Consider the following 13,099-nt stretch of genomic DNA (forward strand, 5'->3'; position numbering starts at 1 on the left):
TGCGCGCCCCTGGGGTAGAAGAGGCGTTGTCACTTCCCAAAGCATACTTCGGAAAATTACTGTATATCATTTTAACGCTCATATTCGCGATGTATTTTTTCAGCCCACAAGAACATGAGATTGTTCATGTCTCACGGAGGGCTGCAGAGCACTCTGGAAGCGACGGCACGAGGAGTTCCGCTGATCGGGATGCCAGTAATGGCTGAGCAACGTTACAATGTCCAGCGGGCCGTCAAGCACGGTTACGGGATCAGACTGGATCTCACCAACGTAACTGCCCAGTCTGTGGAGTGGGCTGTTTACGAAGTTTTAAATAACCCAAAGTGAGTCATTTTGCAATTTTGTGTGTTCTGAAAACTTTTAGGGGATAAGGAAACATGTTCTGACTGTGGATAAATTACTGCATGGCAGGGAGATAAGTTTTAAGTTAATGACTTCAGTTGCAGTTCATCTCCATTTCCTCCTTAGTTACGTATATCAATGTTATATTACCTTCGAAAGGAATCGAATCCATCTGAAACTGAAATTTAAAGTTACTTCTTCCATTAATTTAATATAATTATGAACATATTGCATTATTTTTGGTTCTTACTCTCGTCCCCCCCCCCCCCCCCAGAATGAAGATGAAATTATTTACTAGATGAATCTAAATGGCGTAATGTTTACTGGAAAAAAGCTGGAAGAATAATAGCGCTCTCAAATTTAACTTATGAGTTCTCAGTTGTCTCTGACCGCGACTCATGAATCTCTATGGAGCACCAAATCTCACTGTGTACTTCAGTCTCTCAAAATTAACAGGGACATCAGTCTGGATGATTAGTATCCGTGGAATAATGAATATTTATTTCTCCTTCCAGATCTCTTCGTTGATATTATCCAGCACCGTATTAGTTCAAATGGTTCAAATGGCTCTGAGCACTTTGGGACTTAGCATCTGAGGTCATCAGTCCCCTAGAACTTAGAACTACTTAAACCTAACTAACCTAAGGACCTCACACACATCAATGCCCGATGAAGGATTCGAACCTGCGACTATATTAGTACATAACTTTGTACTGGAGTAAGATTTTAACGCAATGAGGTTAAATAGTTCCTTCTTGAAGGTCTTTGAAAGTTTCGTTTGTTTCTCCAATTGTCCGTACTTCTGTTCGATTAAACATAGATGTGTATGGCAACAGTGCTACCAAGAATCAGACTAGAGGCCACGATTGTTTCTACGTGCCACCTTTTAACCACCGCCGCTCCTGGAGGTCGAAGTACTGTCTTGCCATGTATTTGTTTTAGATAATGTCTCATACTTGTACTAAGTTTGGCTGAAATTGCTCCAGGCATTTCAAACCTGTGATGGGGCACTAAAAAACTCATAGATACATATTCCTTACCATACGAAAGATAGTTATCAAGTTTCAATCATTCCCCCGAATTATTAAGCTGGAACTACGAAATTTGTCCTTTTCTACATATTCATCCTTCAGTGCGACATGGTATCATCATAATGAATTTCTCTGGAGGAACACCAGCAGAAAGAAAGATGAAATAAAAATTTTCGGAGGAATAACTGACAGGATTTCTTGTAAGTTGATCCGTCACTTATCTTTATAATTGGTTCATACAGTTGTATGTTCAGTAGGATTTAACTTTAACCAGAAAAACAGAAAATGGGGTACAGACAAATTGTGAAACAGAATGTTGAAAGTTTCTATCTTTTAGTATTGGAACGAAATTGTGTGCAAATATTGGTAACACAGGTTTTCTTAAACAGCTAACTCGAGCAAGGGTCTCTCCGGCTCGATATTGCTTGCTTTTATAAAGAAATTAACAGGACGTTAATTTACTCTGCGTACTTCTATTTGCTATTTTGAAGAAAGTAAAATCGTATGGCATGACTAGTTGGGAGAGCAGGTTCATGCCTAATTGGAAAAATTTTCCCTATTCCTCGCACACGCAGGCACCTTTCAGCCGTGAAGCACACTGAAGCGCCAAAGAAACTGGTATAGGTATGCATATTCAAATGCAGAGATATGTTAACAGGCAGAATACAGCGCTGTGGTCGGCAACGACTGTAGAAGACAACAAGTGTCTGGAGCAGTTGTTAGATCGGTTACTGCTGCTACAATGGCAGGTTACCAAGATTTAAGTGAGTTTGAACGTGATGTTATAGTCGGCGCTGGAGCGATGGGACACAGCATCTCCGAGGTATCGATTAAGTGGGGATTTTCACGTACGATCATTTCAGTGCACCTTGAATATCAGGAATCCTACAAAACATCAAATTCCGACACCGCTACGGCCGGAAAAAGACCCTCAAGAACAGGACCAACGACGACTAAAGACAATCGTTCAACGCGACAGAAGTGCAACCCTTCCGCAAATGGCTGAAGATTTCAGTTCTGAGCCATCAACAAACGTCAGCGTGCGAGCCATTCAACGAAACATCATCGATATGGGCTTCCGAAGCCGTAGGCCCATTCTTGTACTCTTTATGACTTCACAACACAAAGCTTTACACCTCGCTTGGACCAGTCAACAGCGACATTGGACTGTTAATGACTGAAACATGTTGCCTGGTCAGACGAGTCTCGTTTCAAATTGTCGAGCGGATGGACGTGTATAGGTGTGGAGACAACCTCGTAAATCCACGGACCCTGCATGTCAGCAGGGGACTGTTCAAGCCGGTGGAGGCTCTGTAATGGTGTGGGCCGTGTGCAGTTTGAGTGATACGGGGCCCCAGATACGTCTAGATACGACTCTGACACGTGACATGTACGTAGGCATCACCTGCGTCCTTTCATCGTGCATTCCGACTGGGTTGGGCAGCTCCAGTCGGAAACTGCAACACCCCACACGTCCAGAATTGCTACTGAGTGGCTCCAGGAACACTCTTTTGAGCTTAAGCACTTCCGATAGCCACCAAACTCTCAAGAAATGACCATTATTGAGGATATCTGGGATGCCTTGCAACGTGCTGTTCAGATGACATCTCCACCCCCTCGTACTCTTACGGATTTATGGACAGCCCTGCAGGATTCATGGTGTCAGTTCCCTCTAGCACTACTTCAGACATTAGTCGAGTCCATGGCACGTCGTGTTACGGCACTTCTGCGTTCTCGCGGGGGCCCTACACGATATTAGGCAGGTGTACCAGTTTCTTTGGCTCTTCAGTGTATGAGAGCTGTATTCCCCAAACTGCGACCGGACCGCAAACAGAAAAAAATGATCCAGAAAGTGTAGAATAAATTTCTTTTTTATCGTCTGTGATCAAAAACTTGTTAGGTTCTCAGACTATCGGTTTTGGTCCTCAATGACCATCTTCAGATCTGCAGCAAAACATGAGAAATACAGAAATACAATTATCTGATTGTCTACGGCTTAAAACAATAAAACGGGCCATAATGAAAAGTATTACTGACATACATGTAAAAGTTATGCGTGTTGAATTTGATGAGGCTTACTGCTACTGCTACTGCTTGGCGCTACAGCCCTTGTATAACCTTGGCCTCCGGACAACCTCCTCCATCTCGTCTCTGCTGGCTGCCTCGGCTCTCCATCTTCTCACTCCCATCCTTCTACAGTTTTCTTCCACGTTGTCTAGCCATCTGGCCCTTGGTCTGCCCCTTATACTACGTCCACCGGGTTTTCCTTTGAAAACTTTCTCGACTGCGCTGTTCTCCACCATTCTTTCCACATTTCCCAACCAACGTAGTCTATTACTCTTTATTTGAGCCACGGTATCTGATTTGTTGTACAACTCTCTGAGCTCCTTATTATTTCTGATTCTCCAGAAATTCCAGTCATTCACTGGCCTGTAGATTTTCTTAAGTATCTTCCTTTTCCATCTCAGCTGCAAACTCCTCATCGTTTGGTGTCATAGTCCAGGCCTCCGAACCATACATCACCACAGGTCTATCTGCTTTACGATACACCATCAGGTTCAGATTCCTACTAAGGCTCCTTGCTTTAAACACTTTAACCAGTGCAACTCAGCTGCTGTTACTAGCTGCAATCCTTGCATATATTTCTTCTCTCATATCATTATTCTCAGTTACCAAGGACTCAAGATATTTATAGCTCTCACAGCGTTCATATTCTTTTCCATTCCAAGTCATGCTTCTTTCCCCTTCACTATATCTTTTCTTAGATGTTAACAAATACTTGGTCTTTGATTAATTAATGGTCAGCCTCATCTCCACACCATATCTTGCTACTTTTTCAAGCTTTTCTTCCAGGTCCTTTTTTCTCCTGGATAACAAATCAATATCATCCGCATATGCAAGCTCCTGAGTCACTCTATTAAACAGTGTTCCCCCAGGGTTGTTACTTTGTGTCTTTCGCATTACACTCTCCAAGGCGACATTAAACAGAATAGTGGAGAGAACATCACGCTGCCACAGTCCTTGGTCAACTTCAAATGCCTTTGATAAAGTGCCCTCGATGTTTATTTGCACACTATTCTTTTCAAAGTAATTTGAACCCATCTTATCAGTGTTTTGGGGACTCCTGCCTCTTGCATTGCCTTCAGGAACTGAGCCATTTTGATACTATCATAAGCTTGTTTGAGGTCAATGAACAGCTCGTGGAGATCGATGATGTATTCATTACATTTTTCAAGGATCTGTCTGATAGTGAAAATCTGGCCTGCACTTTATCTGTTAGTTCTGAAACCACACTGGTAGTCTCCTAGATACTCTTATACGTATGTTCTTACCCACCCAGCCATGATTTTTCCTAATACTTTATATACTATAAAGAGTGTTGAAATTCCTCTATAATTCCCGCCGTCACCGTTGTCACGTTTCTTACGTATAGGGCAGAGTATTGCTGTACACCACTGTTTCGGCATATTTTCTTTTCGCCATATTTCCTTCTTAATCTCATGCAAAACCCTTACTAGTTTTTCTCCACCATGCTATATCATTTCTGCTGTAATATTGTCTTCTCCCAGATCTTTATTGATTTTAAGGGGAGCCAGAGGTGCCTATGCTGCCCCTGTTAAAATCACTACGTTTCAGGAACATTTATGAATAAACTACCAAACAGAAAAATTTGAACTTTTTTTTACATATAGAGTGGTTTAGTATTGCAATTATGAGAGAGAGATTTTGGAGTATCTTTTCTAGTTTCCTTCTGATTATCTTTTTTATTAATGACCCAAAGCTTTTTACAAATAATTGCTTTATAATTAACCTGAAATGAAACTACTGAACATATTGCGAAATGGGTGTGTTACAATGTAAGTTTTACCACTAGGAGTGCTGTATAAAAATTTCATCTCTCTAGCTTGAGTGAATTTTGAGAAAATGTTCCTTATCTTCGAAAAATTCTAATTTACGGGAAATGGCTATCAAAGTTTCTCAATACATTCCTGCACTATAGGATGTATTATCAGGGTCTTCTTCTTCATCCTCCAAAAGCTTCCTCTTCTGTCTTCTTTTCTGGCCTGTTGTTCCTTTATATGCCTTTCTCTTCTTTCTGCTCCTCTTATCCTTTCTCTGTCAATATTTCTTAGTGCTCGTACCGTGTTCACCCCAGCTGTAAATCCTAATGCCTTAAGAACTTCACACTTCACACTGTCCCTTGGTTGTAAGTTGCTATTGCATCATACATGCCAAAGTGCAGTGTTTTTATGCGTACAAACACCCTTTTAGGGATCACTTTCCAAATCAAATTGTTTACGCTCTCATTAGGATTCTGCGCCTTTCCGTGTAGACATTTGTGTAACAGTTCTGGCTGTGCTAAGTCATGAAAAATTGGTTTTATTGCATTTATCACAGCTGCTGGCAAACCATGTTTGTGATCATAGACCTTTTTTGCATTATATTTCCACCAGGAATCTTTTGGGCACAGGCTGTATTGAGGGTATTCATTGGAAGAGGCAGTATGAAGGAACAATGCCCATACTGCTTCTCGCATGTCACTAACATTACTAGTATTTTGCCTTATAGCATACCCATAGTATCTCTGTAGACGTTCAATCACCTCATCAGTAAGCCTGTCTCTCCCTCCTATTGTCTTTCCATCACTGAGCTTACTTGAATCCAAAGTTTGTTTGAACCTTCGAAGCCGTGCATCCATACGCTTTTGCAGATGCCCAACGCATTCCAACTTTTCAACTAAAAATTCGTTTCCATATGGTTTCAGTTACTCTATAGTCTTGAAATCTTTGAAGTCACCATCCCCAAGGTAGTATTTGTACCTAACGTTGTATCTGGGAACTGAACGTTCAAAAATTTGTTTCACTCCATTCACTTCCATTGCTCCACTTGATCCACTAAAATTTGCCTCACAAGTTCCACTGTGCTCTCCTTTGATTTCGTTTTTGCACCTACAATGTTTTCGTAATATTGCAACATCTATCACTTTTGCACTATCACCACAAGTAGCAGTTACAACCCCATTCAGGGATTTATGACCCCTCTTTTGCCAGGAACCATTTAATGCCACTACCAAATCCCTAAAACCACCGTTCATTTCTACAGATTCCTCCACTGCTTCCTTCATGGTTTACAAAGCCACATCTTCAACAGAGGATCCTACCAGTTCACAGTAGTATCCAAACTTGCTTGGAGGCGATGGCAAGTTCATAATACCACAAAACAGTTTACCAGCAGCAGATCCTTTTCCAATGGTTTGAAGACCATACGCAAGTCGAACATTCACATCAAACACTCTAGATCGTCCATTTTCACCAAAGAGACTGGCATGTGAATTGTAAAAAGTCACTTGATACTTGCAACATGCACAGATTATCTTCATCTCACAAGCTAAACCAAAGTGCTTTGTTATCTCTAGTCTCACTCCTACACTTGAACACATTTTGCACAGAACACTTTCTTTCAGCACAGACGATAATAATCCAATATTCAGTACTTCGTTAATATCATCACTGTAACTAACATATTCACGAAACCTGTCACTTCCACCAGTCAGCTTCTTGCTAGAAGATGTCACAGGGCTATGGCTGGCCATGTGTTGCTTAGCACAAGAACGCACTGTTTCAGTAATTGTTGTATTGCAACTTGGTATTAGTGTTAATTTTCTTTTTCCTACGTTCTTCCTCTTCTTATATACAGGGTTACTAAAACGTGGCATCGTAACCAGAACAAAGCTTTACACAAGAAGTATAATACTACCAACAACAGGCGCAACACTGAACTAATTCGAAACGGTAAACAGCTGAGAGATGAGGTTCCGCGCTCTTAGCGCTTCATTTGTCACAGAAAACATTGTAGCCAACCCTTGCACACTCGCTGTATGCGTAACATGCCGAGAAAATCCCAAGCAGTTCGCCAGGAAGTCACGAGAGGCTGTTAGATGCATTCAGCGGCCTCCTATTTCCTCTGCAGGCGTGGGGGAAAATGATAATAATTCCACTTCTAGGGCGAGTAGAACAATAATTCAAAGTTTACATTAAAGAGGAATGTTCCAATTAATTTTCGGTAGCAAAAAAAAATTGTAATTTTTTTAGGATTTGAGCACCTCCGGCTCCCCTTAAGAGTCTTGATATTAACTTTAACTTCTTCTAGTGCGGGTTCTGCTACTGATCCCTGGTGCTCTTCATCTCTGTTTACTTCCAGCTCTACCTCTTCTGCCATACCGGCATCTACCCCACCTTCATTATCCGATTCTGCATTCAGTAGTTCACTAAAATACTCAACCCATCTGTCTAAAATCTACTCTTTTCCTCCAATCAGATTTCCCTCCTTATTTTTACAGAAAACTGCTCTGGGTTGGAATCCTTTGTTTATATCTTTAACCCTCATATAGAATTTCCTTGTTTCTTAAGCAGTATTTCTCTTTTCTAACTTATCAATCCACCAGTTTTTTAAGTTCTCTCTTTTTCCTCCCACATTCCTTATCTGCTTCCCTTATCTTCTACTTGTATTCTTCTAAAGCACCTCTAGTTCACCTCTGTAGCATTCTTTTTCTTGCCTCATTTATTTCTTCTATCTTCCTGCTACAGTCTTCATAAAACCAGCTCTGCGTTCTCGATTGTTTCTTTCTACCCAGTACAGTTTGACAAGGTGTACTTGTTTTAAAAATATGTAGTAACACAATGGAGCTGTAGTGGCATCGTCAAAAGATAAAAACAAAATCAGCTTAGCACCGTCCCGCATGTATAAGATATGGTGTATACTAAAAACGCTGCTCCCCATAACAAACTGCAGTACAATAGCCACAAAATATTTTTGTCTTAAGCTCGCCAGATGTCGCACTGTAGGTGTACACTTATTCTTCTGTCATATAATTGTAAGATGTGGTATAAGAAAAACAATAAACTGGTAAAGTCTGTATGAGGCTTATCAGGTGTATAAGTCATTATAGTAATAAAATACAATAAATTGAAAACTTGGCCAAAGTTAGACTATTAAAAAGGAAATAGGTAGGTGACATACTTCTGATGCGCTCTTGTGATGAATTTTAGATAAAAATATAATGACATAAATAAGAACAAGCTTACAGAGTTCACGGGTAATAAGACACCGTACCAGTCAATTAGCAGGATTATCGATATTACACGGATGTATCTGAAAATATTAGCCATCTGAAGATGGACGTGTTAGCTCTAAACCTGTTATGGAACTAAAATAAAGTATTTAAAAAGCAATTGTGGCTGGTTTCATAGATGTAACTGAAAAGATTATTCATCTGAAGATGAGCATGGTAGTCCGAAAACGGTTATGTCACTAAATTAAAACACCGAAAAAGTATTTTTGGCTGATTGCGTCATTCACCAACTACCATTAACGGCCTCAGAGTTCACAAGAACCAACACGGATAAAATAACAATTGATTAGGATTAACCACTGCAACCTCACACATTCCTTTCCCACTGGCAGTGCAGTATCCGGCTGTCTGCTCTGTCATCTTGTATTTTTGTTGGGAAACTAACAGCAGCCGGCCTAGTGAATTACCATCCCATCTATATCTACATATATACTCCGCTAGCCACCGAGCGGTGTGTGGCGGAGGGCGCAATTCGGGCCAAAGTCATATCTCCCTTCCATCCCCCCCCCCCCCCCCCCCGCCCCCTGTTCCACTTGCGGTTCGCACGAGGGAAAAACGAATGTCTGAACGCCTCAGTACGAGCTCTAATGTCCCTTATCTCTGAATGGTGATCATTGTTGCACGATTTGAAAATGGGTGGTAATAGTATATGCTCTACATCCTCGGCCAAGATCGGATTTCGGAATTTAGTGAGCAGCCCCTTCCGTTTAGCGCGTCGTCTATCTGCAAGTGTGTCCCACTTCAAAATTTCTATGAGATTTGTAACGCTCTCGCGACGGCTAAATGTACCACTCATTAATCTTGACGCTCTTCTTTGGACCTTTTCAGTCTCTTGAATGAGACCCAACTGGTAAGGGTGCCATTCAGATGAACACTACTTTAAGACTGGACGGACAAACGTATTGTTAGCAATTTCCTTCGCTTCAGGACTCTACCAATAATCCGCAGTCTAGAGTTCACCTTGCCCGTTACTTACGTAATCTGATCATTCCATTTGAGGTCATTTCGAATAGTCACACCCAGATACTTGACTGATGTTACAGCTTCCAAAGATTGGGCATTTATTTTGTACTCGCACATTAATGGCGATTTTCGTCTCGTTATACGCAGTAGGTTACACTAATTGAGACATAAATGCCTGTCATTACACCACTCATTGATTTTCTGCAAATTCTCATTGATTTGTTCACAACTTTCGTGTGATACTACTTTCCTGCAGACTACAGCATCATCGCCAAACAGTCTAATGCCCCTGTCAACACCATCAACCGGATCGTTTATGTAAATCGTAAAAAGCCCTGGGGCATACCAGAAATTACGCTTGTTTCTGGAGAAGTCACCCCATTCAAGACGACATACTACTCTCTGCCTGTTAGAAAACTTTCTATCCAACCGCGTATGTCATTGTATGGACCGTAAGCGCGCACTTTTTGGAGCAAGCGACAGTGCGGAACTGAGTCGAACGCCTTTCGAAAGTCGAGAAATATGGCATCAACCTGGGAGCCGGTATCTAGAGCCTGTTGTACATCATGCACAAAGAGGGCATGACTGCTGTTTCCTAAAATCGTGCTGGTTTCTACAGATGATCTTCTCAGAGTCTAGAAAGGTGTTCCATGATTCTACAACAAATCGATGTCAGTGAAATTGGCCGGTAATTGTGTGCATCCGATTTTCTACCGTTTGTATAGACTGCTATGACCTGGGCCTTCCTCCCGTCCCGTGGAACTTTCCGCTGATCGAATGATCTCTGATAGATGATGGATAAGAATGGTTCTATCTTTGTAGCACAGTCAACATATAATATTACGGGGATGCGTCTGGGCCAGATGCCTTCCTGGCGTCTAAGGATCTTAACAGTTTTACAATCCCAGAGACACTAAACACTATGTCAGCCATCCTTGCGTTTGTTTGATAATTGAAAGGGGCACTGATTCTGCAATCCTCTACTGTAAATGAGTTTTTGAAAATTAGGTTTAGAATTTTGGCCTTCTGTTTATCATCATCCATTACATTACCCGTACTGTCAGCAGGAACAGGTACTGAATTACTTCTAGCGTTCATAGATTTTACGTACGACCAATATTTTTTGGGGTTATTTATAGAATCTGCAGATAATATTTCTTTCAAATTCATTAAAAGAGTCTCTCATTGACCTATTGACAACTGCTTTCCTTTCCCATAATTTCGTTTTGTTAGCGGGGTAGTGATTACGTTTGAAACGCCTGTGCAATATTCTCTGCTTTCTCAGCAACTTCCTAATACGTTTGTTGTGTAGGCTTCCGTTAAGACCTCAGCACAAAAGGCTGCTTCTGGAGTGGAGCCTTGACCGGCAAGCAGGGACAGCTGATGAATGGCGTCGCGCTGTGCTCAGCGATGAATCGTGGTTTTGCCCTAGCCCTGATCACCATTGTTGATGAGAATGACGTTGACTGGAGAGAGGAGCCGTTCTCGCAAGGTTTTGGAGATGTACAGCAGTGTTGCTAAGGCCACGACTGGTAGTCGCGAATGTCGTGTGTCTCCATGTCTTACCTCACATGCGAAAGTATTGCCATGCCATTTTGCAACAGGACAACGCTAGTCCACATATGCCAAGGGTTTCTATAAAGCGTCTGCATAACTTTGAGTTTTTCCCGTGACCATCAAGATCCCCACATCCGTCCCCAACAAAGCATGTGTGGCATCATCTCGGACATTCACTCTGTCCCAGTGTCAATATTCAGGACATCAAGTACCAATTACACCAGTTGTGGACCAACTAGCCTCAGGAGAGAATACAACGACTATATGACACCCTTCCCAATTGAATCAGTGATTGTACCCAGGTCAGAGGGCTGAAACGACTTATTGATAAGTGGGCTCATACTGCCTAGTTCTTTGTAATTTTGGCTCATAAGATACCCTATCAACTAGGGAAATTTTGTTTCTTTATCTTCTTCACCTTCTGGTTGCTTAACTTTTTTGTCAGGCAGTACATTTCAGTTAGGTCTCCAGCGTACCTTATAATGTTTTTGATAATATCTTTCACGGCTCATATAATAAATGATCTGTGGCATACCAGGACAAATTACAGTTCTTCTTATACCATTCATACTGCCTCAGCAATGTCATAGGACACCATCAACACTAGAACTATATAGCTGATTTTGTAAAATTCAGTTCAAATTCAGTTTTCCTATTCATGGTGCTATGAAACTTCAGACTATTGAACTAAATTAAACAGGATAGCCTATATGAGAATACAGTCAATTTTTACCTCAGTGTGCAAATAACACGAGTAGTTGTTGCTTGGGAATCAGAAATATAATATTCTGTATAGCGTGGATCTATATCGACTTCTCTTAATCAGAAAAGGAATCTAGTTGATTTCTTCCTATTAAGAATAGAGAATATAATTTGTATGTATATTAATATAATGTTATCCCAAGCTTATCATTGATAGTGTGAACTTTTGTTGACATGTACCTATTACAGCTTATAGACTGTTTTGGTTTTTATGAATATTATATTGAGACTGTGTGTGATACATGTATAACAATTACATGGTTTTTTGCAGTTGAAAGGAAGAGGGACCATATTATATTTAGGTAGATAGATCGTTGACGTCTTGAAGTTGAAGATTTGATTCATTTCTCTGATTTAACGAACAATATCGTTCCAAAAGTAATCAGCTATTTGATGGACTAGAACAGAAATAGTTACTCCCATGGGAAAGAGTGTTTCCACTGTCTTGTTTTGATGTCGTGGAGAGATTTGACAGACTGTATGCACTGATGAGACAGTAGAGCAAACAGAGTGTGTGAAAGTCATCACAGTTGTGTGGAAGAAGCTCCTAATTTCAGAAGGTGTTTAGGAGTTCTATAACATATATATACATTTGTCTAACTGATTTTTAAATTACCGCTACCAGTCACAAACTTTGTCAACTGTTGGTTCAAACAGCTCTGAGCACTATGGGACTTAACTTCTGAGGTAATCAGTCCCCTAGAGCTTCGAACTACTTAAACCTAAATAAAATAAGGGCATCACACACATCCATGCCCGAGGCAGGATTCGAACCTGCGACCGTAGCGGTCGAGAGGTTCCAGACTGTAGCACCTAGAACTGCTCGGCCACTCCGGCCGGCGTCAACTATTGCATTACTTATTTATTTAGTGACATTTTTGGAGGGAATACCTCATCTTCAGGCTAAATGGCAATTACAAAACAACTTTACAATAAGGCCATTCTGATGTTACATAGTCTTTTCGTAAATGCTGTGGTCATCCTGTGGAAGAAGAGGAAACTTAGTAAGAGGCGATATCACTTTGGAAGATGGATTGATGTTTGCACGAAAATGTTTTGTAACGGTCACTCACTTTGTTCTTCTGGCGTGGCAGTCTCGTTGTGATGTGCTGGTGTGTTTCCATTTCCGTGGCTCTCTTGGTCACTGTTCACAAATTGTCACGAACATAGCAGTAACATGGAAACGCGATCACAAACAGTTCTGTAGTGCAGTGGACAAGATGGCTGTCGAAATACTCATACAATTGGTTTCGATTTGACTTTCGATTTGTCGATTTTTTACATGTCTCCTGCAGATGTAGGTGGATGAATT

At 41.1% G+C, this 13,099-nt stretch overlaps 1 protein-coding gene across 1 annotated transcript in view; it reads left to right on the forward strand.

Moving 5' to 3' along the window:
• LOC126285199 (uncharacterized) overlaps positions 1 to 13,099 on the forward strand; it is a 120,875-nt gene that overhangs the window by 38,554 nt on the left and 69,222 nt on the right. The window contains exon 5 of the mRNA XM_049984505.1: positions 104 to 323. Coding sequence (XP_049840462.1) covers positions 104 to 323 — 220 coding nt within the window. The remainder of the gene's footprint in view (positions 1 to 103; positions 324 to 13,099) is intronic.

The sequence above is a fragment of the Schistocerca gregaria genome, chromosome 8, assembly GCF_023897955.1.
Source record: "Schistocerca gregaria isolate iqSchGreg1 chromosome 8, iqSchGreg1.2, whole genome shotgun sequence".
Taxonomy (NCBI): domain Eukaryota; kingdom Metazoa; phylum Arthropoda; class Insecta; order Orthoptera; family Acrididae; genus Schistocerca; species Schistocerca gregaria.